Source organism: Magnolia sinica, chromosome 15, assembly GCF_029962835.1.
Source record: "Magnolia sinica isolate HGM2019 chromosome 15, MsV1, whole genome shotgun sequence".
In the NCBI taxonomy this organism is placed as follows: domain Eukaryota; kingdom Viridiplantae; phylum Streptophyta; class Magnoliopsida; order Magnoliales; family Magnoliaceae; genus Magnolia; species Magnolia sinica.
Window position 1 is genome coordinate 4,398,732 of NC_080587.1, and position 26,168 is coordinate 4,424,899.

The 26,168-nt window shown below is 41.0% G+C and overlaps 2 protein-coding genes and 1 long non-coding RNA gene across 3 annotated transcripts; 2 read left to right on the forward strand and 1 right to left on the reverse strand.

Annotated features, from left to right (window-relative positions):
* Positions 1-4,059: 4,059 nt before the first annotated feature.
* Positions 4,060-19,184, forward strand: LOC131227956 (uncharacterized). The gene is made up of 5 exons (XM_058223773.1): positions 4,060-4,240; positions 17,180-17,273; positions 17,358-17,462; positions 18,534-18,813; positions 18,856-19,184. The coding sequence occupies exons 1-4, from the start codon at positions 4,065-4,067 to the stop codon at positions 18,801-18,803; spliced, it is 645 nt and encodes a 214-aa protein (XP_058079756.1). The 5' UTR covers positions 4,060-4,064; the 3' UTR covers positions 18,804-18,813; positions 18,856-19,184.
* Positions 11,654-13,562, forward strand: LOC131227959 (uncharacterized). Its single transcript, XR_009162649.1, has 2 exons — positions 11,654-12,170; positions 12,253-13,562. It is a non-coding gene; the product is annotated as an uncharacterized LOC131227959 (long non-coding RNA).
* A 1,299-nt stretch (positions 19,185-20,483) lies between the features above and the next one.
* On the reverse strand, positions 20,484-26,168 carry LOC131227957 (ADP-ribosylation factor 2). Its single transcript, XM_058223774.1, has 7 exons — positions 26,036-26,168; positions 25,464-25,630; positions 23,863-23,933; positions 23,623-23,742; positions 22,940-23,058; positions 21,376-21,457; positions 20,484-20,776 (listed from the first exon to the last, which is right to left on the reverse strand). Exons 2-7 carry the CDS (start codon positions 25,609-25,611, stop codon positions 20,771-20,773), a joined length of 546 nt encoding a protein of 181 aa, XP_058079757.1. The 5' UTR covers positions 25,612-25,630; positions 26,036-26,168; the 3' UTR covers positions 20,484-20,770.

Genomic DNA, 26,168 nt, shown 5'->3' on the forward strand with positions numbered 1-26,168 from the left:
GAAAACCAAAGATATGCATTCAATGGAGGAAAATGCCAAATTTTATGTGGCTCGAATCTTCCAATTTTGGAGATTTGGGGGGCATGGTCCATCCATGATGGGGTCATCATATCAATGGCTTGGATAATGCAATGCAACCATGGCCCCACATGAACGAACTTTATGTGTGATAGGGAAGTTTGTTATTCGTTGTGGCCCACTGTCCCCTTTGTCATGGCTCATCCTAGTTATGTATGTGTTAGGTTTCAATTCATACATGCAGCTGCACATGTTGTGAATGGCTCGATTTTAATTGTGTGTGTATATATGTGGGGCGTGTCAGAGTTGTATTTGAATTAAATCGAACCGAACGCCTTATGACCCTAGGCATTAAAGTAGTTGAATTAGGATCAAATCCGTAAAGATTGGCCTAACTACTTAGACATTAACAAGAAATTAGATGATTTGTAAATGGGAAAGTTACTCCTTCATATGAGCTTTTTCCTTGAAGGTAATGACTTTTATTACAACAATAATAACTTAGTTGAATTCGTTAATAAAATAACCAATTGTTGATTTTATTAATTTGAATGTATATACAATACAATGGGTGAATAAAATAAATAAAGTAAAAAATTACTTACGATGATTCAAGCGAGCTAGATGGCTGAAAATGACTGACATTCTTCTGAACCTGGATGGTTGTGAGACAATTATCAAAATATGTACAACCGTGAGATGCTCATAGTTTGATCAGCAAGTTGTGACCAGGACAATCACCAAGGAATTAGAGATTTTGGGCATCCTACAGTGGATTTATGGATAATAACTAAACTAAATCTTACTTGCAGCAACAATGTACTTGACATAAGTGGAGAAACTAAATCATGCTATGTTAATTGATCTGGATTTGTCGTAATATGATATCGGACAGTAGTAAAGATGCTAAATTAGGTTAAGCTAAAATAAATATACATATTGAACAAAAGATTAATAAGTAACGTTGAGTTGAAAAGATTTATTTGATTGAATTAGTAAGGGCTCTAAGCTCTTTATTCTCCTGCTGCTTTTTATAAACTTGAGTTATGCAATAGCTTTTAGAATCTATGTTCTCATCAATTAGCACATTTGGCTCGATATGCTTCTATTTTAAAATGAGACAAGTAAACAGTTACATTGCCATATGTGATTATGTTTTTTTTATTTCTAAATGGTATTCTTTTCTCAATGCACTGCTTAAGGTGTTTAGCTACCCGTGGTTAATTAAAATTAGGGGTGTACACGAACCGAGCTAGCTTAGTTAGTTCGCTCAACTCGACTTGAAAAAGCTCGATTTGACTCAGTTCGAAGCTGAGTTCGAGCCGAGATCGAGCAGGCCCCAGCTCGACTCGACTCGACTCGGATCAAATCCAGCTCAAATCAAACTCGGATTGAACCAGTTCGATGACTTGGTTACTTTGCCATTGATGTTGCTCACCAAGTGTTTGATAAAATGATTCAACGAAGTGTGGCCCATGGCAAGGAAGGTATGTACATGAAACAAATACCCTTTTTTCTTGGTTTTTATGTTGTTTAGAAGGTGTTTGATAAAATACCTATAAAACCATTGCTTCTGTTTCACCTACAGAGGGAAGGTACACTCCAGGTGCTTGTGGAAATGTCTCAATGGCGAACTCGGCGCCAGTGGCCGAGCTTGATGTACAACCCTAATTAAAATCAACCATATGCTTATGGTATGCTAAGTTACGTTTGCCTTTCTAACGTTAAGCATATTTGCAATTTATGTATATTTACCCGTGCTACAAGGAGAATGACTGCCTCTAGCATTTCGATTGTACATACTTCTACCAGTCGGATTTAAACAGCAGGGTTAGATGGATGATGCTGAATTATTGGGTCTAGTGCTAATATTGAGGAGCATTTATTGGATGGTTGGATGACACTCGCACATTACAGTGGGCGCCATACAGCTCGAACTGGAAGGTACTTTCCATGCGTTCCAACCAACGCATGTGATCATTCCCAAGTCAGGGGAAACAAATAAGATATAACTCACGCTGACCGTGCATCCTTCCTAGCCTGCATTCAAAAAATCAGGTTTGAACCTCTGATTTTTAGATTTGAATGCTAGCCATTTAAAATATTCTTTTTTATTGTTCTAAATTCATCTACAACTAGTGAAGGTCACAATAATCCATCCTCTGTCAGCTTCTTACGGTAGCCCGTACAGTGGAAATTCCACAAGATGGACGGTTCCGATCATGGAACCACTCAGCATGTAGGCGCCACTGGCGACACACGCTCTGCACTTCGTCGCAGCAGAGGCATAACTAACTGAACCCGGATTCGGTGAGGCCATGATTGTGGGGCCCAGATTAAAATACTTTGTATATCCACGCCGTCCATCCATTTTTCCAGATTAATTTATTACATAATACCCAAAATTACCCAGATTCAAATCTCAGGTGGACCACACCATAGGAAACAGTGGTGATTGAACAACCGCCATTAAAAACTTCCTAAGGTCCACCATTTTGTTTATTTTCCATCTAACCTATTGATAATGTCACACATACCTTGATGAATGGAAAAAAAATCAGCTTGATCAAAAAATTCTTTGGCCCACAAATATCAGATTGAATGGTAGGCATTGAATCACCACTTTTTCCTGTGGTGTGGTCCAAATGAGATTTGGATTGGCTTGAATTTTGATGTAATTCGATGAAATGAGTTGGAAAAACGGATTTACGGCGTGGATATACAAAAAATGATCAAGGTGGGCCCTACGGTCACGGTCTCACTGAAGTCGGTGTTTCCCCGCCCTCACCGAATCCGCGTTCTCACCAAGTGGAGGGGAAGCGGATTGCGTCCTACCCCCCCGCCTGGACGGTAATCCGTCCGGGCAGAGCTCTGTCGGGTCCACCATGATGTAAAGGTATTATCCACGCCGCCCATACCTATTAACAGATAATTTTATGGCATGATTCAAAAAATTAAGTAGGTAAAGATTTACCACACCAAAGGAAGCAGTGGTGATAAGGACAACCACCATTGAAACCTCTCTAAGGGCCACTGTGGTTTTTTTTTTTCTTTTTTTTCCATCCAACTTATTCATAAGTTCATGTAGACGTGGATGAAGTGAAAACACAAATATCAGCTTGATCCAAAACTTCTGTAGCTCCCAAGAAGTTTTTAATGGTGATCCTTCAATCCCCACTTTGTGGCCCACTTAAGCCTTTTTCATGCCTAAATTTTTACATAGCATCGTATAATGATCTGTAAATAGGGATGGACGGCGTGGATAAGACGTTTTCATCACGGCAGAGCTCTGCCCGGATGGCGGGGGTAGGACGCAATACGCTTCCAAGTGGAGGAGAATTATTACAGCCCGAGCAAGTGCATGCTATTCTCGGGTTTTAAGTCTGTACGAGTGGGACCCACAGCTCTATATCTCCGCCGTTGATCTGGTTCCGGGTTCGGGTACATCATACCCCCGAAAACATCCCAGATCGAAAAGTTCCTAGCCAGCAATCTGGGGTCCTTTTCAGTTGAATCTGGGCCATTGTTGTATTTCTATTATTAACCGTCCATTTACAGGATACAAATTGAAAGGACAAGATTATCCTCTTAAGATAATTTTCGTCTCATAGTCCATCGACAGTGGGCCCAAAAATTCCAACAGTATGGATCATTCAACCATGGCCCCATTTTTCACGAAACCTCATACTATGAGGATCCCCACTCAAGACATTATTTCTCACAAGTGGGGCCAACGTCTCAGTGATCCGGACCGTTGGTATGCTGAAAACCATCTTGGATGGACTATTAGACGAAAATCTACTCATACCACAATGTTAGCCGTTCTCTATTGAGGCGCATAAGTAGACGGTTCGAAATAAATATACATAAGAAGCCTAAAAGCTAAGATGGATGTAGTAAATTTCTGGAATTGGTACATCGACAGTGGGATGAAATAATTGAACGGTTCAGATTACTTAAAAATAGTCCGTACCTGACAGAAATAAAAACCCGAGTATAGGTGTTTGAAATCCTCGACTCGAAGTTCCTATAAAACGAAAACCAAAATGATGACAGAGCAAAGAAACGGAGAGATGGAAGTGTTGGAAAAACCGGGAGAGGAGATGGCCATGGAGATCGACGGCCAGGGTAGCATCTCGAGATCATCCAAGATCGTCGATCTCCTCCGTCGATTTCTCAGTATTCAGCAGCGAAGAGCAGAAGCTTACTCAAAGCTACGGAGGTAACTCCCAAAGAAAAGAATTCCCAAAATATCCTATCCTCTTCTTTCTTGATCTACTTACCCCTTTGTAGATATCTCTGGTTTTCTGGTAATTGATCGAATCATTTGGGATTTTGTTTTTGGGTTTTCGAAATCATTGCAAGTACTCGATTTGATTTTCGTTTTCTTTGATCGAGTGTTTGAAATTGATGAGAAATTCAGCGTTTGGAGCTGTTTTGCTTGTTTTATAGATCTGTAATTTCGTGTCATTGGGAGGATATTTTGGGAATTTGGTGTTGTGTGTGTGTGTGTGTGTGTGTGTGTGTGTGTGTGTGTGTGTGTATAGGGATGGAAAAAGGTTTTGGGAAGGTTGGGTGTATTATAGGGCATGGGCTGTTTTCTAGTGGAATTTGGGATAGAGATAGGGTGATGGTTTGAGTGAGATGGAGATTATATATGGTTTGTGGTGGAAGGGCTGAATTAATGAGCTGATTTAGGGAATTGAGGCTAAGTTTGGGATGAATATGGGGACAAATTTGTCGGAAGAAGATGGGGAAGAGGAGAAAAGAGAAAATCCCAACAGTAGAATTTGTTCTGATATCAATTTGATGCAACTAGATCAAGGAAGAAACTAATTACAATAAGATTCACCATATCGGATTTAAGTTCAAACCATAAAAGAGAAAAATGCAAGACTGTGAGCAAGCTCAACAATCCTCTAGTCTTAAACTAGAGATCACTCTCCCACTCTTTAACAACCGCTGTTGAAAAATAAGAGAATTACTTAAAGAGAATATCATTCAATTGTCTTATTTCATAGGCCGAAGCCTTATTTATAATGAGTGCTTATAATCTTTAATAAAGTTTATAGAATGTAAAATAGAATTCCTAGTTAGCCGAGATCTAAAAAATAGGAAAGTACCTAAGTTAGAAAGCACCTAAAAAACAAAAATCTAAAATTACTTATTGCCTAATATAAAGATAAGAAAGAAAGGAAATTTCCCAATGCAGAGATATGAAAGAAAAGGAAATTAGAGATGGGCTAAGAAGGGAAAGAGGTCATTTTCTTGCGCACACATGTGGAGCATGCACATGTGGGATGTGGGGTGATTGCATCAATTAGCCTTGGATATGAGCATCCTACAATTACTCTTTCGCGAAATGGTATTTTTCTGTTTGTGGGTTTTATTGCAACAAAACCAGTGGAGATGGAGAATGGCATTTTGTTCTATTTACGTGTTTGATGGAAATTAGTTATAATTGATATTTGTGAGATCTTTACGTTGAAAATGTGGATCCTATGGTCGTACTAGTTGATCTGTGATGATGGGTTATGGAATTTTCTGACTGATGGTTCCCTAGAAATCAATGATTAGTAGAAAATCAACGGTTCATTGCTGAAAACGCAGATTTGTTTGGGTATTTCTCAGTAGTAAGAGTGTTCCAATTCCAAAGCTGTTTCACATACTTCTGAAAAATTTGTCAAAATTCACTTGTTTGATTCAGGGTTCCATGATTTCATTTCCTAGGACAGTTCAATGGAAGACTTGGATGCAAGACATGTAATAAGATTTAACTCGGTTCAATGTACAAAACAAGTCACATATATGAACTGAACGAGTTGAGTCTAGAACCTGCAAATTGAGCCATTATTGAAACTGGCATTGAACTAAACTCGGTGAACTGGATTCAGTAGGCACTGGATAGTATTTGAAACTGCAAACTGAGTTTGAGTACCAAAAAACAAACCAACGACTATGTAATGCATTCATTTTACATAAATATGCAATTTTCTAACATAGATGCCAAAGCTCCTGAGTCTGCTTGCTTGTTCATATTTAATCGGCCACATGGATAAAAGTTGGTTACCCAATCTGATGATAAACGAGTCTAGATCTGAAATTGGACCCACTGGATTCTGTTTGCTCCAAAACACCGCCCACTTATCTAATGGGTCGGTCTGGAACCTCTCAAAGTTACCTGTTAAAAACAAGACCCACCATGGACCCAACTTTTAGATTGGTTGGACCTGGACCATCCAAAATGCACCAGACATAGAATCTTATATTTCCTTACAGTTAAGGTAATTAAAGCAATAAACTAAAATCCAAAAGCCTACCTAAAAAAACATGTAGTTGGATCTTTAATAATATATGAAGAAAAATAGTAGCGAATGCCTATCGATTCGTGAGTCTCGAGCTCCCTCTTGTATTGAGGGAGGGAGTTCTCCCAACCGACATTCCTACTCAGGGAGTATAGAGGGGTTTAGAATGGAGATAGCAGCACCAGTATCAGCAAGGGCGATAACAGGAATAGAACAAGGAGAGTTATGAGGGTGAAGTTCAACTTGAACTAACGGAGTGGGACTGATGGACATAATGGGGGAAAGGAGATCAGCACAACACAGAGTGTGCTTACTGTAGCATGGTACTGTAGCAGTGTTACTGTAGCGATGTTACTGTAGCAGAAGTACTGTAGCAGGTTACTGTAGCACGGAACACAAAGTTACGGTTTAAGACATAGAAAATGACAGCAAACATATAAACACATAATTAGCAAACCTAAGCAGGCTTAGGGTTTAGGGTTTAGGGCTTAACTAGGGTTGTTGTACACACTCGATCTCCGTCGTTATCTCAAACGCTGCTAGTAAGTCCCTTCCTCAAGGCGAACTGCACCAAAGTGCAGATGTGTGTATCCTTGGGACCACCAGTCAGGAAGCTTCTCGCTGGGCAGTTGGAGCTGGACAAACTCCTCAAGTTGATTGGCACGGATGGGAGCCTGATCAAACTTGGAGGATAAAGCATATTCCTTGATGGGAACAGTTTGTTTGCGCACGAGCTGGTGAAATTTGGAAGAAAGAGAACCACGATTTTTCTGAAAGAACTGATAAGGGTTGGAAACAGGAAGATGGGTAGCAGGGACCTTTTCATCAGCATACTCGACTTCATATAACCACTCATATTTATTACCAGTAAAAGAGGCAAGAGGAAGGGACTTACTAGAAGAAGAAGAGGACAACGACGGAGATCGAGCCGTAGACATGCTAAAACAAAGGGCAGGATGCATGGCATGGTCAGGAAAAGACAACCAGAGGTAACTCAACCATCTTCAGAGTGCAGATCATAGTTTGAGATAATTCAGATTCCTTTTATCAAGAACATATTGGCTACAAAGGGGTGACCTAACGCCTACCACAGGCTCAACGGTCAAAACTCACCAACTGGTTCTTGATAGCCAGACATAGGAATTCTATATCCATCTTGTTCAATAGATACTATCAAACCAAGTGTTTTGATACAGAAGATCGCACGAAGCGCAACTGTAGAGCATACTAATCATGGCGACTATGTATCCATCTACTATTAAAAGGAGATAGACTATGCCGACACTGAAGAAGGCGGAGACTCCCTGAAGGTAGTCCTGTCCATCACATAACATACACCCCGACCAAAAGAGTTAGAAAGCCATGGCTCTGATACCAATAAACCAACCAGGGTGATACATGGTAAACCCTAAACCCTAAATAATAACAAAAACCCTAGTTAAGCAGAAGGTAACACACAAATTCAGCAATCAAACCCTAAACACAACACAGAGTGTGCTTTATTGTAGCATGGTACTGTAGCAGGTTACTGTAGCACGGAACACAAAGTTACGGTTTAAGACATAGAAAATGACAGCAAACATATAAACACATAATTAGCAAACCTAAGCAGGCTAAAATGACACCGATGAGTTCTGGCGGATACATGGAAGAGAAGGAAGTTGATGAGGTCTTAAATAAACAGTACGGGGAAATGGAGTAGTAAAGATTATATCAGTGATAAGTAAAAATCTAGAAAAACGATAAGGCAGTAAGTACTTAATACGAAGACGGAATTTAAAAACACGTTTGCTTAACATAAGCAGAGACTAAGATAAACAGAAAACAGAACAGAAAACAGAAATCAGAATCGTAATTAGGAAGAGGAGTCCTTATCAGAAACTATCGCTTTCATACGTCTCTTTCAAACTATTTACAAGCTCTTAATCTGAAATTACAACACTATTCTCACACTAATATTTTTCTTACTTCTCTTTTATTTCTCTCTTCTAGTTCTTGAGTACACCACACATTACATCGGTATTTATAGAGGGGAGAGATCCACTGTGACGGATCTGAAGGAGAAATCCATTACAGAAAATTTTATCGTCTCGAAGTTTGCAGACGACGTGGATGCAAGAGAAGAGTTGCAAGGGGGACGTTTCCTGTAGATTCAGTCCTTTGATAACATCTGGAGGGACACGTATACCTCAGGAGGTAGCTGGCAGTGCTAGACGTAGCAGCAGCGTGCAAGATATTTACATGCAGTGAAGAGAGTGACTATTACTGAAAGCGACTATTCGAGAGTGACTTGGAAAGAGGTGATAAGCTTGTCAGAGATTCTTCTGCAACGGGGAGAGGTGCTTCAAAGGTGCAGACGGTGATGGCGATGGATGACGATGGCTTCAGTCAGTGTCAGGATCAAAGTCGCTGTAGCGATATACCAAGTGAGGGACTTCATCATCGCTGGATGGAGCTGTTGGAGCATTGAGGAGCTCGAGATTTCTTTCAATGTACAGCAGGAAATGATCCAAACACAAGTCATCATTCGCTGTAGACATTGGTGTAAGCCAAATGGAATTCGGAATGTTGCCATGGGGAACATTGTTCAGTTCACACATGCGGCGTTTGAACAGATGGAAGACATTTCCAAAGAAATCCCAGTGATGAGCAAGATTGTAACCCCGGTATCCTTGTATTACAGCTCTGTCTGTAATAGCAGCTGGCACGTAGTAGTGCTCATTTGTAGCAGGGTTGGAGCGGAGTATCCTTGGATATCTGAAGGAAATTTCAACATACTCACTGTGGTGGTGAAGATATGAATGCCAAACATTCAGTGGCTGAAACCATTCCAAGAATACTTTGAGATTTGTCTGTGCCGGAGACAACTGATCAGAACCAGTAATTTCATGCCAATTGAGACGAGCAATATAGGCATGGAGCGCTGCCACAGGGAAGATAACCATGATGGTGTAGCTTTGTACAAGATAGTACAAGAAACAGAGGGCTTCATTGGGTAGATAATAGAGGTCTCGAAAGGAGATGGGAGTTAAGTATGGGTAATGAGGATGAGGGATGTGCCGGAAGACGGGCATTTCTGAAGAGGTGGATTTCAAGAAAGGTTTTGAGATTATGAGTAGGCCTGTTTGCAATGTAGATATCACGGATCATTGTTTGGAGTTCAGGAGGAAGAGTGGGAATTCTGTCTATGGGGAATAAGCAAGGGATGGAGAATTCATGGATGGCTGGTGAGGCTGGAACAGATGGAGGATGTTTGGTAGGAAGGCGGGACAAGAAGTCAGCGAGGATGTTATCTTTCCCTTGGATCTTTTTCACTGTAAAGCTCCATTGTGAAAACCAATTGGACCATCGTAACAACTGAGGTTCTGGGATCATCGGGCAGGATGCATGGCATGGTCAGGAAAAGACAACCAGAGGTAACTCAACCATCTTCAGAGTGCAGATCATAGTTTGAGATAATTCAGATTCCTTTTATCAAGAACATATTGGCTACAAAGGGGTGACCTAACGCCTACCACAGGCTCAACGGTCAAAACTTACCAACTGGTTCTTGATAGCCAGACATAGGAATTCTATATCCATCTTGTTCAACAGATACTATCAAACCAAGTGTTTTGATACAGAAGATCGCACGAAGCGCAACTGTAGAGCATACTAATCATGGCGACTATGTATCCATCTACTATTAAAAGGAGATAGACTATGCCGACACTGAAGAAGGCGGAGACTCCCTGAAGGTAGTCATGTCCATCACATAACATACACCCCGACCAAAAGAGTACAATGATCCGTGATCTCTACATTGCAAACAGGCCTACCCATAATCTCAAAACCTTTCTTGAAATCCACCTCTTCAGAAATGCCCCTGTCATCCGGCACATCCCTCATCCTCATTACCCATACTTAACTTCCATCTCCTTTCGAGACATCTATTATCTACCCAATGAAGCCTTCTGTTTCTTGTACTATCTTGTACAAAGCTACACCATCATGGTTATCTTCCCTGTGGCAGCGCTCCATGCCTATATTGCTCGTCTCAATTGGCATGAAATTACTAGTTCTGATCAGTTGTCTCCGGCACAGACAAATCTCAAAGTATTCTTGGAATGGTTTCAGCCACTGAATGTTTGGCATTCATATCTTCACCACCACAGTGAGTATGTTGAAATTTCCTTCAGATATCCAAGGATACTCCACTCCAACCCTGCTACAAATGAGCACTACTACGTGCCAGCTGCTATTACAGACAGAGCTGTAATACAAGGATACCGGGGTTACAATCTTGCTCATCACTAGGATTTTTTTGGAAATATCTTTCATCTGTTCAAACGCCGCATGCGTGAACTGAACAATGTTCCCCATGACAACATTCCGAATTCCATTTGGCTTACACCAATGTCTACAGCGAATGATGACTTGTGTTTGGATCATTTCCTGCTGGACATTGAAAGAAATCTCGAGCTCCTCAATGCTCCAACAGCTCCATCCAGCGATGATGAAGTCCCTCACTTGGTATATCGCTACAGCGACTCTGATCCTGACACTGACTGAAGCCATCGCCACCACCGTCTGCACCTTTGAAGCACCTCTCCCCGTTGCAGAAGAATCTCTGACAAGCTTATCACCTCTTTCCAAGTCACTCTCAAGTAGTCGCTTTCAGTAATAGTCACTCTCTTCACTGCATGTAAATATTTTGCACGCTGCTGCTACGTCTAGCACTGCCAGCTACCTCCTGAGGTATACGTGTCCCTCCAGATGTTATCAAAGGACTGGATCTACAGGAAACATCCCCCTTGCAGCTCTTCTCTTGCATCCACGTCGTCTGCAAACTTCGAGACGATAAAATTTTCTGTAATGGATTTCTCCTTCAGATCCGTCACAGTGGATCTCTCCCCTCTATAAATACCGATGTAATGTGTGGTGTACTCAAGAACTAGAAGAGAGAAATAAAAGAGAAGTAAGAAAAATATTAGTGTGAGAATAGTGTTGTAATTTTAGATTAAGAGCTTGTAAATAGTTTGAAAGGGACTTACTAGCAGCCTTGAGGAAGGGACTTACTAGAAGGGACACACATCTGCACTTTGGTGCAGGCTTTCATTTACAAGGGTATTAACAACTTCGCCGTCCAACTCAAAGCCTTTTTTGCATAAGAGCTTTCCTATCTTTTTCTATAGAGAGGAAGTGGAAAGCCACGAGTACTGTAACCCGTATTCCAAAGGTACTCACATTGAACCTTCAGTTATTCTTAAGAAAAAGAAGTAAAGACGGACCCTGGCGAGGAAGAAAGACTGGATTTGACTAGAAAGATTCCTCGAGGAACTACTTCGATTCGGGAGCCTGCATCTCACCACTGATCCGTGGCCACCCAACCCGGAATGATGGACGAATACATCCCTCCCTCGGCAGTCGATCGATAAGGTTATCCAATAGGGGGGGGGGCTAGAAATTTGACAAACCCAACTTAGAACCGACACAAACTTGACCCGTAGATGACTGGGCGGGTCTAGATACTCTTGGTCTAGACCCAACCCATATATGAACGGATGAAGTGTGGGGCTAAAATCTAGACCGGATTATTAAATTAGTCAGGTTTGAAGTTCCCCTAGACTTTGCCTGGCCCATTTGCACCCTTCTATTCAATGTATGTGAATAACAAGTTCTTGTCAAAAGTGTAGTCCCACGTGCACATTCCTCTCTCATGGGAGAGCGCATCGTAATTGAATTGAATATGGAGGTGCTAAGAAAAGACTTGGTGGCCTATGATTTAACTGAGGATATAGTCCTTGATAGTGGAATGGCTTAGATGATGTCGATGGATAAATATAGAGAGAGAAGGATCTCCACAAGGTCTTTATTAACTTAGAGAAAGCATACAATAGGCTTAGATGATGTTGATGGATAAATATAGAGAGAGAAGGATCTCCACAAGGTCTTTATTAACTTAGAGAAAGCATACAATAGGGTCCCTAGAGAGTTAATTTGGTGAGTGTTGGGAAAGAAAACAGTTTCAATAGGATATATTTGCATGATTAAGGATATGTATGAGGGAGTGATAACAAATGTGGGGACTACTAGTGAAGAGACAAGTGAGTTCCAATTACCGTAGGCTGGCACTAGTGGTCTGAATTGAGCCCATACATTTTCCCATTGGTTATGGATGAGTTAATGAGGCATTTGCAGGAAGAGATCCCACGGAGTATGTTGTCTACAAATGACATTGTTTTATTGAAAGATTCTTCCTTGAATAAGGCATCACACTTGTGGAAAGGAATTGCTTTGGTTAAAGGGAGTTTTGGTAATGGAGTGTGTTTTGTGCTTGGGGATGGTGAAAATATTCGTTTTTGGAAAGACTTGCGGATTGGAAAGGAAACCTTGGAGTTGCATTTCCCACAGATTGCAAGCTTATCTACGGATCGCAATGTGCTTGTGGGACGTCGCTTCTCTCGAAGCAGAAACATTACAGTTTGAACCCCTCCTTGCAGACTCTTTGTGTCTGAAGAAAAGGTGGGGGAATTGAGCTCCCTGTTGGATCATATCAAATTTTACTATCCATCTATTGGTGAGAAGGATAAGATGTGTTGGCAGTTGGACAAGTCATGATGTTTCACAGTCCGGTCCTTCTATAAGATGATTCAAGCCCGAGGTATTGGGGAAAGCTCTAGTGTCGTGTCTGCTACCAAGTTTATTTGGTCCTACGGAGCTCCGCCGAAAGTTAAGGCGTTTGCATGGTTAGTAGGCCAGGGGCAAAGTTTTGACAGTGGATAACATCTGGAAACAGGGAATGGTTCTCCCAAATGTTTGCCTGATGTATATGGCTGATTCAGAATCTATTAGCCATCTCTTTATGCATTGCCTGACTGCCTCCTCTTTGTGGAACGACATCCTATCCACGTTCCAAGTTGCATAGGTCTGCTCAAACTCCATTGATTTATTCTTTTTGTCTTGGCACGGGGTGCAACTCAAAGAGGATTTGAAAGTCCTTTGGCATCTGTGTCTCTTGGAGGAGCTTTGGGCCATTTGGGAAGAAAGGAACGGGAGATGCTTTCAGAACTTGAGCCACTCTATGGGGGAGTCATCCTGAAAGCAAGGGGCCAAGTAATGGAATGGGCCTCATGCTAAGGTGGGGAAATTGATTATTCTTTTATCATGTAATTAGTTCAAGTGGTTGCTCGCCCTTCCTATGTACAGTTTTTTGCCTTTTTGGTGCTTGTGTATGCTATACTTTTGTTACCTTTCAAATTTAAAAAAAAAAAAATTATAATAATTTTAAAATTAAAAAAAAAAAAAAAAAAACAGAACATATGTAGTGCAATTTTAGTAACGATGGGAGTGAAAATGAGGAATTAGTTAAGTTTGCTAACCAAGAAGTTTGCCAAAACGACCACATTCGATACCTTGGGTCAATAATTCATGAGAATGGAGAGATTGGGAACATAGAATTTAAGGTGGGTGGAAGAAATGGAGATGTGCCTTTAGAGTTTAATGTGATCACCATGTACCACTCAAAGTACAAGGGAAATTTTATAGGATAGCTATAAGACCAGTCTTGCTTTATGCAACAAAACGTTGGGCAGTTAAGGAACAACATGTTTGTAGGACAGTGTAGCTGACATGAAGATGTTGAGATGGATGGGTGGGAAGAAGAGGACGGATATTATTAGAAATGGATGCATTTGATGGAATTTAGGAGTAGCACCAATAGGTAATGAGATGAGGGAAAGTAGACTAGGATGATTTAGTCATATGCAATAGAGACCAAGAGCCACACCAGTTGGAAGTGATTTGGTACAAGTTGAAGGCTCTTAATGGGCAAGGGGACGGCTCAAAAGGACATGGATGGAGGTAGTTAAGAAAAGACTTCCTATAGTCTAACTGAAGGTATTATAGAGTAAAATGGCAAAACATGATTCATGCAGCCGACCCCAATTAATTGGGATAAGGCTTGGATGCAAGGTGTTCCAAAATGGTAACGGTGGCCGTAACGGCCACCACCGTTACCGTTATGATACGGGCCGTAACGGCTGTTATGACTCTTTTTTGTTTTTTGAAAAAAATTGTTACACAACCGTTACAGGGCCGTTACGGCATGTTTTTTTTTTAACTGTCATTTCGACCCTGTAACAAATAACGGTTATGACCGTTACCGTTATATAACGTAATCGATTTTATTTTTTTTGAAAGTAACAGAAAATATATTGAAAACAGAAACGGATTACAAAGGAGGAGGAAATTCCCGCTGAGTTAGTGAGAGAAGACCTCCAGAAGAAAGCAGATTACAATCCTTAATATCAACAAAACAAGATGATCACATTTTCAAGTGGCATCCAAACATGCGCTAAGTATTTAAATACTAATGATTATAGGGCTTGTTCTTTTATCAGTCCAATCCATCTATTTCACCAGATTGTATGCTATTATGTTTGGGGTTTGATCATCATCATCATCATGTCCCGACTATTTGGGGTGGGCGGTACGAGTCTTCTTTCGCCAGTAATTCCTATCTAAGACTATCCTTAGTGAACAAGCCTTCATTACCACGTCGATCCAGGTCTCATTTTAGTTCTTCCCCTCATCCTCCTTTTAGGCCCTTCATATCTAATCAAAGTCTCGGTCACTAAGGCAGTCTCTGATTAGTGATTTCCATAGCACATGACCAGACCATCCTAATCTATTCTCAATTCATTTCATCTCCTATTAAAGTTACTTCTAAGCTACGTGTTGTCACCTCATACTCGATTGTATCTGTCCAATTGCTTACAGTCTGCCCAAATAGCATAAGCAATAATACACCAACCTTGTAGAAATTTCCATCAACTTTCATTGGCAATGCGCGGTCACATAGCCCACTCCAAATGCACCTCTCCACTTCATCCATCCAGCCAAGGTATTCCGTATCAATAACAATGGCTGTAACGGTCACCACTATTACCGATATGGGGGTGTAACGACCGTTATGATTCCTGTAATGGTTGAAAATTTTCTTTTGCCCGAAAAAATTTGAAAAAAAAAATATCTGGAAAATCTAGAATAATTTAAAATTTCCAAATATGTATTCGTTTTTTGGGTTTTGAACATGTTTATGGTAGTGTAACGGCCCACTCTTTGGTGAGAGTGTTGTATTGGACTGTTTAGTGAATTTGTGAACATGATTATATGTCTATAATGTTTACACATCACAATCAAGCATTAGAACTAGAAATTAGAAAAAATGCATAAATACTACTTTTTTATTTTTTGAAAAAAGGCCATAGGAGCTTCTATTCGCTCAAATCACTTTAATCTACTGTTTTAATCTTAAAAACGATAATAAGAATGGTTGAAATTTGTTGTAAAATCTAAGAGAGTTTTTAGAATGAGAAAAGTGAAAAAATGTGGAGAAAAATGGATTTAAATAAGGAAAAAAAAAAAAAAAAGTGACCATTTTTCAACCATTATGAGGTAATGGTCGTTATGCCCCCATAATGACCTTTACGACCACCGTAACGGCCGATACGGTCCCAAAAAACCAACTATCCCGTTTCACTCCCGTATCGCATAATGGTCATGGCCGTTAGCTATACGTATCGGCATTTATGGGCATATCGTAAAGGATACATAACACCTAGCATCAAGCCATAATCCTCTTGAGCTAGGTGCCTAGATTCATGCATCAAGCTTGGGCCTAGATTTTTTTAGCCTGGGTGGTAATTGGGCCGGTTTCAAGTACCCCGACAGCCCAAGCTGAATTTACTAGTAAAATATTACTATTTTCTTACTATTATTAGCATGTTAGTATTTGTTTGCACATAGTTGATTTTGATTGGATTCGGCTGAATTTGAGCTACGTTTATACCTAGGCCCGGTTGGATGAGCTTCGGGGGTTGTCATTGGTGGGGCTTGGGCCATCTTCCATGGGCCCGACTATTCCAGCCTTCAAAGGGCTTGGGCTGGATTTGGGCCTGGGTCCTCCCTTGGCTTGGATGCGTACAAGCTCACTTCGCCCAGTTGCGACTAGGGCTGTCAATGGGCTGGGCCTGGGTATGTCTTGGCCCAGATTTTGAACTGTGACAGCCGGACCTATTCAAAATTCTGATTTTTCAGGCCCGAGACTGGCCCATTGACACCCTAGTTGTGACCTACTCTCAGGCATCTCCATCGTTCTTGTGCACGCGCACGTGTCACAATGCTTCTCCGCTCAGTTGGCATTTTCTTGTCTGATGTCAACCAATATATATATATATATATATATATATATATGGGAAAAGGTACTATGCGCTCGACCTCATGGGACGGAGCTGTGTGGGCCCCACCGTGATGCATTTCGAACATCTACCCCATCAGTCAGATGCACCATTCCATCGTGGGCCTAGGTCTCAAAAATCAAGTCAATCCGTGACTTGTGTGGGCCACACCACATACAGAAGTGGAGAGGGGCCGTGCACCATTAAAACATTCATAATCATTTTTTGGGCCCACCAAGATGTGGTTTGCAAATCCAGCCCATCCATTATGTGTGTCCCACTTGGATGAGGGTTCAGACCAAGTTTCAGACGCATGCAAATTTCAGATGGGCCCCACCAAGTGCTTTTATATGTTTTAACGGTGTCTTCACATGATTTTAGATGGTATGGCCCACCTGAGTTCCGTATACGGCTGATTTTTGGGATATCCCATAATTTAAAGGGGACCCATCAAATGCACGGTGTTGATGGTCGACATGCATCACGGTGGGGCCCACACAGCTCGACCTCACAGGAGCTTATCGTGAGGTCGAGCTCATAGTACCTTTTCCCTATATATATATTTCAATGTCTATTATGCATAAATTATGAGGCGTCAGAGCATTTGAACGTTTTTTTTTTTTTTTTTTTGGGCAGTGGGTTTGCCGAATACATGGTGAGCGGTGGAGATTTGGCGTACCAACAACTCTGCAGTGAGATCACAATAGAGTTCAACGATTGCTCGAAACAAGTCGGTGCCTGCAACATATCGAAATTGTTCTGCTTTTTTCCTTTTTGACACATTCTACTGATATAAAGTGATTGGATTGTTCAGGTTCTTGAAATGGAATCATTGCTTTTGAACCCAGATTTTTGTCGAGATGACCTTGCCGGTCTGCTGAAGGCTGTTCAAGCGCAGGAAAAGCAGAAATTGCATCTGGTATGTGGCCTCCCCCACTTGAACTCTTTGATAATTCGTCTGGAAGACAATGTAACATTTTTCGAAGAGCTTATCAAATGACACTAGCACGAGTGAGGTGAAGGGGTACACACATGCTGATGTGGCAGGCATTTGAGAGATCCCTCCCACTCCTCAGGTTTGGATCTCCAACAACATGCCCTACACCAAATATCAGGCCAGTACAGTACACTCATCGAGCAGGCCATACTTGTAGGAGAAACATGAACAGTTGGGACAAAATGCCCAATGGACCACAGTTAATGTTCAGTGGTGGCCCATCTGATGAGCATATTGGCCTGACTTTATGGCCTGGATCACTCACACGTTTACCATGTTAGCATGTGTGCTGCAGGCTGACTTTGTCTAGTCTTTTTGCATTCCACCTGTTTAAGTACTTGACTGGAGAACACTTCTATTGTACTTTAACATTGAGAAAACCACAAACTATTGCCACCAGTAACCTACAACCTATCATCCAATTCATTTGCGTCATTTTTGATCTGAACAGATCCTTCAGTTAGTTAACCAAACACTGCTCTTAGGGCTCTTCCCAAAGAATAGATTCTACCACTAGCCCGATGCCATGAAGACCACCCCTTTTCTCTATTTATAGTTTTTATCGCATCTTAAGCTAGAGTATGTGTTTGGTGCACAATGGATTGAACCATGATAACTATTTAAATAGAGGAAATGACCAAATTGAATTTACCATGCAGAGTCTACAGATTAGCTAGGGATCAGCCCATCAGGTAATTTGATAGCAAGTCCAAAAGAGCATGATTATGCGTCCACCTAAGCAAGGTGGGCTCCCAATAGGGTCCTTGCTTAGGTAATTTTATAGCATGATCATGCGTATATAGGGTCCTTGCTTAGGTGGGCCAATTTCATGCTTGGGTTGATTTTCCCCAAGTGGGCTTCTATGCAGTAACAGTTCTGATATTAAAGGGAACATTATCGTTTATGTTCAATTTTTCATTGTACTGCCCCAAGTATTACTATCATCTAAACGGTCGTCATGGGTGCTTGAATGATGCCTTTTCCTCTCCAAAGACGGCCACGATTCAGATCTTGAAGAAGGCGGGCCGCCCCTCAGAGCGGCTGGTGAGCCATGAACACTGCAGGTTCAGGAAGCCAGCAGAGCACGAGTGTGTACATGTGCACGAGTTAACGGAAGCTATGGGGACGGAGGATGCAGAGGCAGATGCAGAGTACGACGGCGCTCTCAAGGAAGCTATCAAAGGAGTACAGGATGCAGTGACAAGCATAAATGAGCACTTGGAGGAAGTCCGATATGAAATAGAGGCTCTTGAAGTGGAGTAATTAAGAAGCAATGCACGGGTGGATCCATCCATCCATGCCCATGGTCAACTCCATGGGCCAAGATCACTGTAGAAGTACATAAGGTTTAGGTTCATCAAACCTACAGAAAAAGATTACATCACTGGTACAGATCTGAAAGTGGTGATTATTAACATCTTGGTTGTATAGGGATGGGGATGCACTCTTCTCCTCACTCTTTTAGAGCAAGGCCTTGCTGAAATGATGCATCTGATTTCATGTGTTATTGCCCACAGGGTTATGGAATTACATGGATGTAAAGGTTCAAGATGCCCTGACAGTGGGCCCATGGCAGATGGAGCATAGCATAATATTACATGGATTTGTTGGTAATAATAGCTTCCTGCTTGTGGCCTTGGAATAGTTAAGATTGTCCAGATAGTGTTATTTTTGGAGTGTGATCCACCCACACCTTGACACTCGGTCTTTGAGAATCCGAGATTGGGCATGCATTGTTGTTGCCCGTTGGAAGCCCTTTGTATGTGGCTAATGCGCACTTCAATACAGCCCTGATGACACTGGGTTCCCTCAGACAATGGAGATCTCTACCTCTGCCAGGCTCCGTGGAACAGTATTTTTTGTCATTCTAACAAGGTGGTTGCGACTGTTCGTCCGTGAGAACCACACATCCGACGATCCAACTCCAATGTGGACTGACTTTTTCTCTTTTTCCTAGTTATTTTTGTTCACCTTTTTCCTTTCTTCCTCCTGGCCAGAGAAGCTTTTTTGGGCAAGACTCACCTTTTTCCTTTCTTCCTCTTCTGGCCAGAGAAGCTGTTTTTGGGCAAGACCCAGGGCTAGGTTTGGACCTCGCATGCATGGCCTGATCCATTTTCAGGTTGGACTTGAGTCTAAGTCATTTTAGCCCTGACCCCGGCCTGGTATACCACATTGCACAAATATGCCATTCCAATCCTTGGTTAGGCAACCAACCTATTCATGCATTGCTGGTTTTATTGCTTAAGATATTTATTTCTTTGTGCATGCATGGCCCACCTTGATCCATGGATAGATTAGGCACATTCAGTTGCAAAATGGGGATTTTATCAATTTTCAGGCCAGGCATGGGCCATAAGACAGCCGTGTATGTGTCAAGACCTGGCCTAAACCCAACGCATTGTCACTCCAAACAGTGAGTGTGCAGAATATGCAACATCTATCAATGCGTCAGTTAATGAGCAAAATCTTTAAGCATTCTCAAATTGACACATCAGTCAGACCAGCACATGGGATCAAAACAATCAATCTCTAAGCTCTCAATTTCAGCACATTTCATCAGATTAAAAAACACCCCCAACTAGAAAGAGTATACCAACTGAATCTCTCCTTCAGAGACCCAGCCATCATCCATATGCACAGACACACAGAAATACAAACAACTAGTTGTACACCTCCTACCATGAGCTGTCAACATACATTTGAACGCCCAAAATACATTTGCCAGCATTTGAAGGCCCACGATGGAGATAGATGGCTACCATTGCTTGATTGGGCAGATAAATGACCCACACAATATATGGTGGGCGCACCAGTTGCACCTGAACTACAAACTTAAAAAGTCCCAACAATAAGTCCCATTCTGTGTTTTAATCATTTGTTTATGTAGAGTAGAAACCAGCAAAAATAGTAAGAATTATGATGATGAGGGGGAAGAAAATCATATAGAAGGAACTAATTTCCAGTAACTCACAAACAACCATCTCTTCAGAACCACCTATAATGCCGGCAACAAATGATTCTTAGGCTAAGAGGGGGTGGCCAAAAAAAAAAATCCATATAACACAAAACACAAAAAAAAATAAGAAAAGGTAAATAGGAGAGAAGAACTATCATCACAATAATACTGAAACAATTGAAAGCCTGCAGTGCCAAAGTTTTCAAACTCCATTGTTGTGCTAGCAAATGCACTTGAGCGAGGACCATCATATCTCCAACCGTCTTTGGATATTTCAAGCCTGCAAACACATCAATAGAGTCCTGTCAATTTGGAAAAGATGCATCTCACATGATTCATTTCCTAATCCATCAAACAGGTTTCTGGATACATGGATAAAACAATCCATTCTCTCTTCTTCGAGACATAAAACAAGAAAATGCCAATCTGTAGGGCACAAGTAGGTGGTGCAAGTCAGGTGGGTAGGGTCAGGTTGAGGATCAACCCGATCTCAAGAGGACCCAAGCCATAACCAAAATTCCTCTATATACTCAACCCTACCAACCTAACCCTACCCTAATTCGCTCAACTCAAACCCAACCTGATTCCGTATTGGGTTGGAGTTTTCCAACCCTAACTGAACCAGAGAATGGGTCAGACAGGTTCAGGATGACTTGAAACCAAGTTGAAGCCAGAAGATGCCCCCACACCATTTTGAATTGGTTAGTGGAGGTAGCGAACCAGATGAGTGGGTTTCCATCAACCGAACGGCATGTCAGTAGGAGCTATTTTCCCAGGTGCAAATGTGAGGGTCAGCAGAACCCATATAGAGCATGGCTTATTTTCTAAGTTCTGAAGAGAACATCAGCTCATTTGAGTAAGGGAATAGAGAGAACATACCTTGTTGGCAATGTTGTTTGAGAGCCAATCAAGCCCCTCGTACAGTCCCTCCCCAGATGTGGCACAGGTGCTTTGGATGTACCTGTAAAAAATAATAATAATAAACTAATTTTCAGCATCAAGCAATAAATCCATAATAAGATGCAAAATCTACAATGGCCATTTCATTTTCCTTTCCTAAAAAATTTTGGCTTGACCATGGTTTGTGAACCCCATTTATGCATAACACACACACACACACTTCCTTTCCTAAAAAACTTTGGCTTGACCATGGTTTGTGAACACACACACACACACACACACACACACACACATGAGTGCTATCAATGCTACATATGCCTCCATCCACATTCAACTCCCCAAATGCCACAGTCCATCCTTACTCCCTATTCCAGCTATTTGACAAACAAATAACAAAACCTATAGCATGACTTGGATGGCCTTTGCCAACATAACTAGTCCCAAAAGCCTGTACAGGCACAATTTTGCTTGAATCAAAACAGCCCCCTTGTCGGTTACTGTAGAAAATTACAATTCCATGCCAAATCTAGAAGAAGAACAGACTATTTTCCATTATTAACTTTAGCAAGCTTTAGGACACATTGTGGCCATATGCTAACTATGAACTGATGTCAACCAAGAGACTTTCAAGAGAAATCTACTGTTAAGATCCACATATTGTGGCATAGAACAACCAATCTTTGAAGATTTCATCTAAAAATATGGCCTACGTGTAACAGATGACAGGGGAAGTTCTATAGTTGCGCCAACATGCAGCATAGGACGTGACAATTTCAGCATGTAATTAATGCTTGGTAAACATGTACAAGGGCTCCTCTCTCATAAAACGGAAGGAACTAAGCATCATACACAAAGAAATATGGAAGGAATTGCAGAAACAGACTGACAGACAGCAAACTCCTTTAGCTAGCAAGTCTGCCATGGAGTTAGCCTCACTGTCAATATGATCCAACAATATGTTTAGCATAGATACGAGGCAAATCTCATCAAAGATATAGGAGGGCTTCCAAGGTTCTTCACCACCTTTCTGGGCTTAGTAAAGAACACATTGAGAAAGCAGCCTGCAGTTCCAAGTTGACCACTGCTTAAGCATGTGCTTTTCCCATTTTTATTCAAATTGTCATGCATATGGTGGTACACGTGTGTCACTGTGCTTAGTTGACTTCTCTGACATTGCATGATCTAGACCCTAATTGTCCAGATGTTCCCCTCAACTGGAGTGGACATGTGATGTGAGGCAGAACCATGTTGGCATGTAAGTGCTTTTGCCAAACAAGCCAGCCTAGAAACCACCTTGTAAAAGCTGGCCCTAAATTATGGGTAACATTAAGACTTAAGATGATAATTAAGACTAACATAATGAACATGATTGAGGACAAGCATTTTTCATTTTCTTTCCATGTGATTTTCTGTGGTCCATGGGTGCACTTTGCAAATCCATCAACTTAAGTTTGAAGTATTATAACGACTCATAGCATAATCTCTACATCAGTATATATTTCCAACTCATAAGATCCATAATATCAAGGTGAGAGAGTTTTACCAGTGTCGCTGGCGTAGGGAATGAAGCCCAAGCTTGTCAGTAATTTCAGCAGCATTCATTGCATTTGGAAGATCCTGCTTGTTTGCAAAAACAAGCAATACAGCATCTCGCAGTTCATCCTGTAACCACCAATCAGATTTGACTTTCATTTAGTTAGGATATCAATATCAACATTCCCCATGGATAACAGTTGGACCACTTATCTGGGGAACACAAGGAACAAGCTCCTTTTGGGCCAGAAACTTGACCATCTTGATGAAGACTTTCCTGGAAAAGGTCTCAAATGAGAGTGTCATTCCGCGGACCACTCACAGCTCACCACAAAATAGGACAGGCAGAATTTCCTTCAGTGTAATCTCTGCCTATGCTGTTTTGTGGAGAGTGCTCTGCGAAAAGAATCCACTCCATTTTGAGTTATCATCATGGAACTGCCTTTTCCAGGAGAGTTTATATCAGAACAACTTCTTGCAGAAGCCCAAAACTCTATAATCAGATTTTCTTCTTTTACATAAACAAGGATTTGTTTAGGTTTACAAGGAAGCAAGCAATCAAACTGCAAAAGTCCAACCCAATACTAGGAGTGGTAGGTTCAAGTATGAGCTTCCCTTCCCTACACATCCACTCTTAGGCTGCCATTGAGTATACAAATAAATTGAATAGATTCTTTTTTGAAGAAAATTTACCTCATTCAGCATCCTGTGGAGTTCATCCCTTGCCTCAACTACACGGTCTCTGTCATTGCTGTCAACAACAAAAATGAGTCCCTGTGTGTTTTGGAAATAGTGCCTCCATAGCGGTCTGATCTGTTTTCAGAGAATTCACCGCACCATATTATCAGCGAAATATAGTATAAAAATGCTTCAACAGTCAAAGAAGTAGGCATGGATTATCAAACAAAACAGACAATGGTGGTGGAGCCCTACCTTGTCCTGACCCCCAACATCCCAAACAGTGAAGCTGATATTCTTGTACTCAACTGTTTCAACATTGAAACCTGTGTTCCAGAAACCCAATGAGGAACCATAAATAACACAGTTTACTGTAAGCATACAATACATAGACATTTTTTTTATGAAATTCATAGGCCCTAGAAATGTTAACAGCATCACAATTCAATAGTTAACAAGGTATCAAAGAAAGGATAAAACATCAGTAACAGTAAGTCAGCCACCCTATAAACAATACATAATGTTTGAGTGATATCGATGCGTTACTTCAATGGTGCGTTTGAATGTTCAGTTGAATTGATTTGCAGAAATTCAATCAAAGAATAGTAATAATCGCACACATTTTGCAACAAGTCAAAATCATAAATTGAGACTGTCCTAAAGCTTGGAGGCAGAGTGGTTAATCAGGCTGTGGTTCAAAAAGCTTTCACAGGGTGTAAGTGAACAAACCAAAGAAAGTTGGGGGGAGACCCTCTTTTGTAATGGACTCAATGACCTCAAATCATCTTTTTCTTGAAGCTCATTCTTGTGCACTTGTCTTGTAGATCTTCTTTTCGAATAACATTTACCATTCGAATAAAAAATTAAAACAAAAAAGAATAAGAAGAAGTGACGAGAACTCATCTCAATTTATTTTCCTACATATCAACTTGGGCTTGAAACAACAGGGCATGGTTCTTCGGGAGTCAGCAGTTCATTAGAATTATTTAATCATTAAGAATTTAAGTGAATTGAATTATTTCAATTGAGCATCCAAAGTGAATTATTTCAATTAAGCAAGCATCCAAGCACAGTCCTATTGTTGAAGAAAGAAAATGATAATGATGCAGAAAATATGCAGTATAGGAATTTAAAAATTAATATATATATATATATATATAAATTCACCCAGTAGGCCAGTAAATAGATTACAATCTCAGAAGCACAACCACCACATGTTTGTATCCATCAAGGATATAGAAGGTTAATAAAACATGGATCTAGGTCTCAAATAAAACTTGCAAACTGATGTCTTTCTCCATTAATATCAGATCTCTCATTCTCCACAAGCACATCTTCAGATTTCAACAATACAATGTACGGATCTACGGCATGCATACAAGTGCCAATAGAATTAAGCTAGGAAACCTAACTGTACAAACAAATGAACAGATCCAGAAACAATCAAATAAGAAAGCTAGGCTTCGATTGTACTCAAGAAGATCTAATTCATCTAGAAGTGCAATCACAATAATCTAGAATAGAGAGATTGAGAGATGGTGGTAGCCAACTCCTGTCATGTATTTTCTATTCAGAGCTAAAATGCACAGATCTACAAGTTGTATACCGAAGTCAGCAGAATCTTAACACAACATCTACAATCAAATAAACACATCCAAAAGAAGCAAAACGCGTCATTAAAAACCCAGTTCCGATTCTACAGATACAGAAAGGATGTAATTGAGTCCGAAAGCATGAAAACCAGATCAGACATCAATCAATCACTAAAAACATGCAGAATTACATAATCTGGGTAAAAAGAGAACAAAAACCATCCAGCATCCAAGATTGAGAGAGAAATGGGTGGGATCTGATACCTATAGTGGGGATGGTGGTGACGATCTCTCCAAGCTTGAGCTTGTAAAGGATAGTTGTTTTACCGGCGGCATCAAGACCGACCATCAAAATCCTCATCTCCTTCTTTGCGAACAGACGGCTGAACAGCTTCGTAAACGTGAGCCCCATTTTCACCTACAATCCAAAGCTGAAAAAAGCAAAATTTAGAGATGACCAGATCAAACAAAAGGAAAGAAAGAGATGGAAGACAGAATACCAGATCTGATCAGATCACTATAAATTAGAAGCAAACGAGAGAGAGAGAGAGAGAGAGAGAGAGAGAGAGAGAGAGAGAGATTTGATCGAACAAATAAGAATAAATCAAGAGAAATATAGAGAGATCACTATCAGATCAATGAAATGAATGGAAAATAAGAGAGTGAGAGATCAGATTGCAGGAAATTGAGAGGGAGAGAGCGATCAGATCGCAGGATACTGAGAAGGAGAAAGCGATTATCGAAGAAATGAGGAGAGAGATGAGAAAGAGATCCGATCGCAGGAAATTGAGAGAGAGAGAGAGAGAGAGAGAGAGAGAGAGAGAGAGAGATTTTACCAGCAGAGGAAGAGAGGAGAGGATCTGATCAGGGAAAAGTCGGAAAGAGAGAGAAGGGTATGGTGGCGTTTTATAGGAGAGTGGATGTAAACGAAGCTACGGCGCAAACGCAATTAGCCCCTGCACATGCGCC

Coding starts and splice junctions, on each gene's coding strand:
- LOC131227956 (XM_058223773.1), top strand. CDS start 4,065: ATGATGACAGAGCAAAGAAACGGAGAGATGGAAGTGTTGGAAAAACCG. Junction 17,274..17,357: donor TCAACGATTGCTCGAAACAA/GTCGGTGCCTGC, acceptor TGGATTGTTCAG/GTTCTTGAAATGGAATCATT. Junction 17,463..18,533: donor AAAAGCAGAAATTGCATCTG/GTATGTGGCCTC, acceptor TCCTCTCCAAAG/ACGGCCACGATTCAGATCTT.
- LOC131227957 (XM_058223774.1), bottom strand. CDS start 25,611: ATGGGGCTCACGTTTACGAAGCTGTTCAGCCGTCTGTTCGCAAAGAAG. Junction 23,934..25,463: donor CACCACCATCCCCACTATAG/GTATCAGATCCC, acceptor TCTGGAACACAG/GTTTCAATGTTGAAACAGTT. Junction 23,743..23,862: donor ATGTTGGGGGTCAGGACAAG/GTAGGGCTCCAC, acceptor CTCTGAAAACAG/ATCAGACCGCTATGGAGGCA.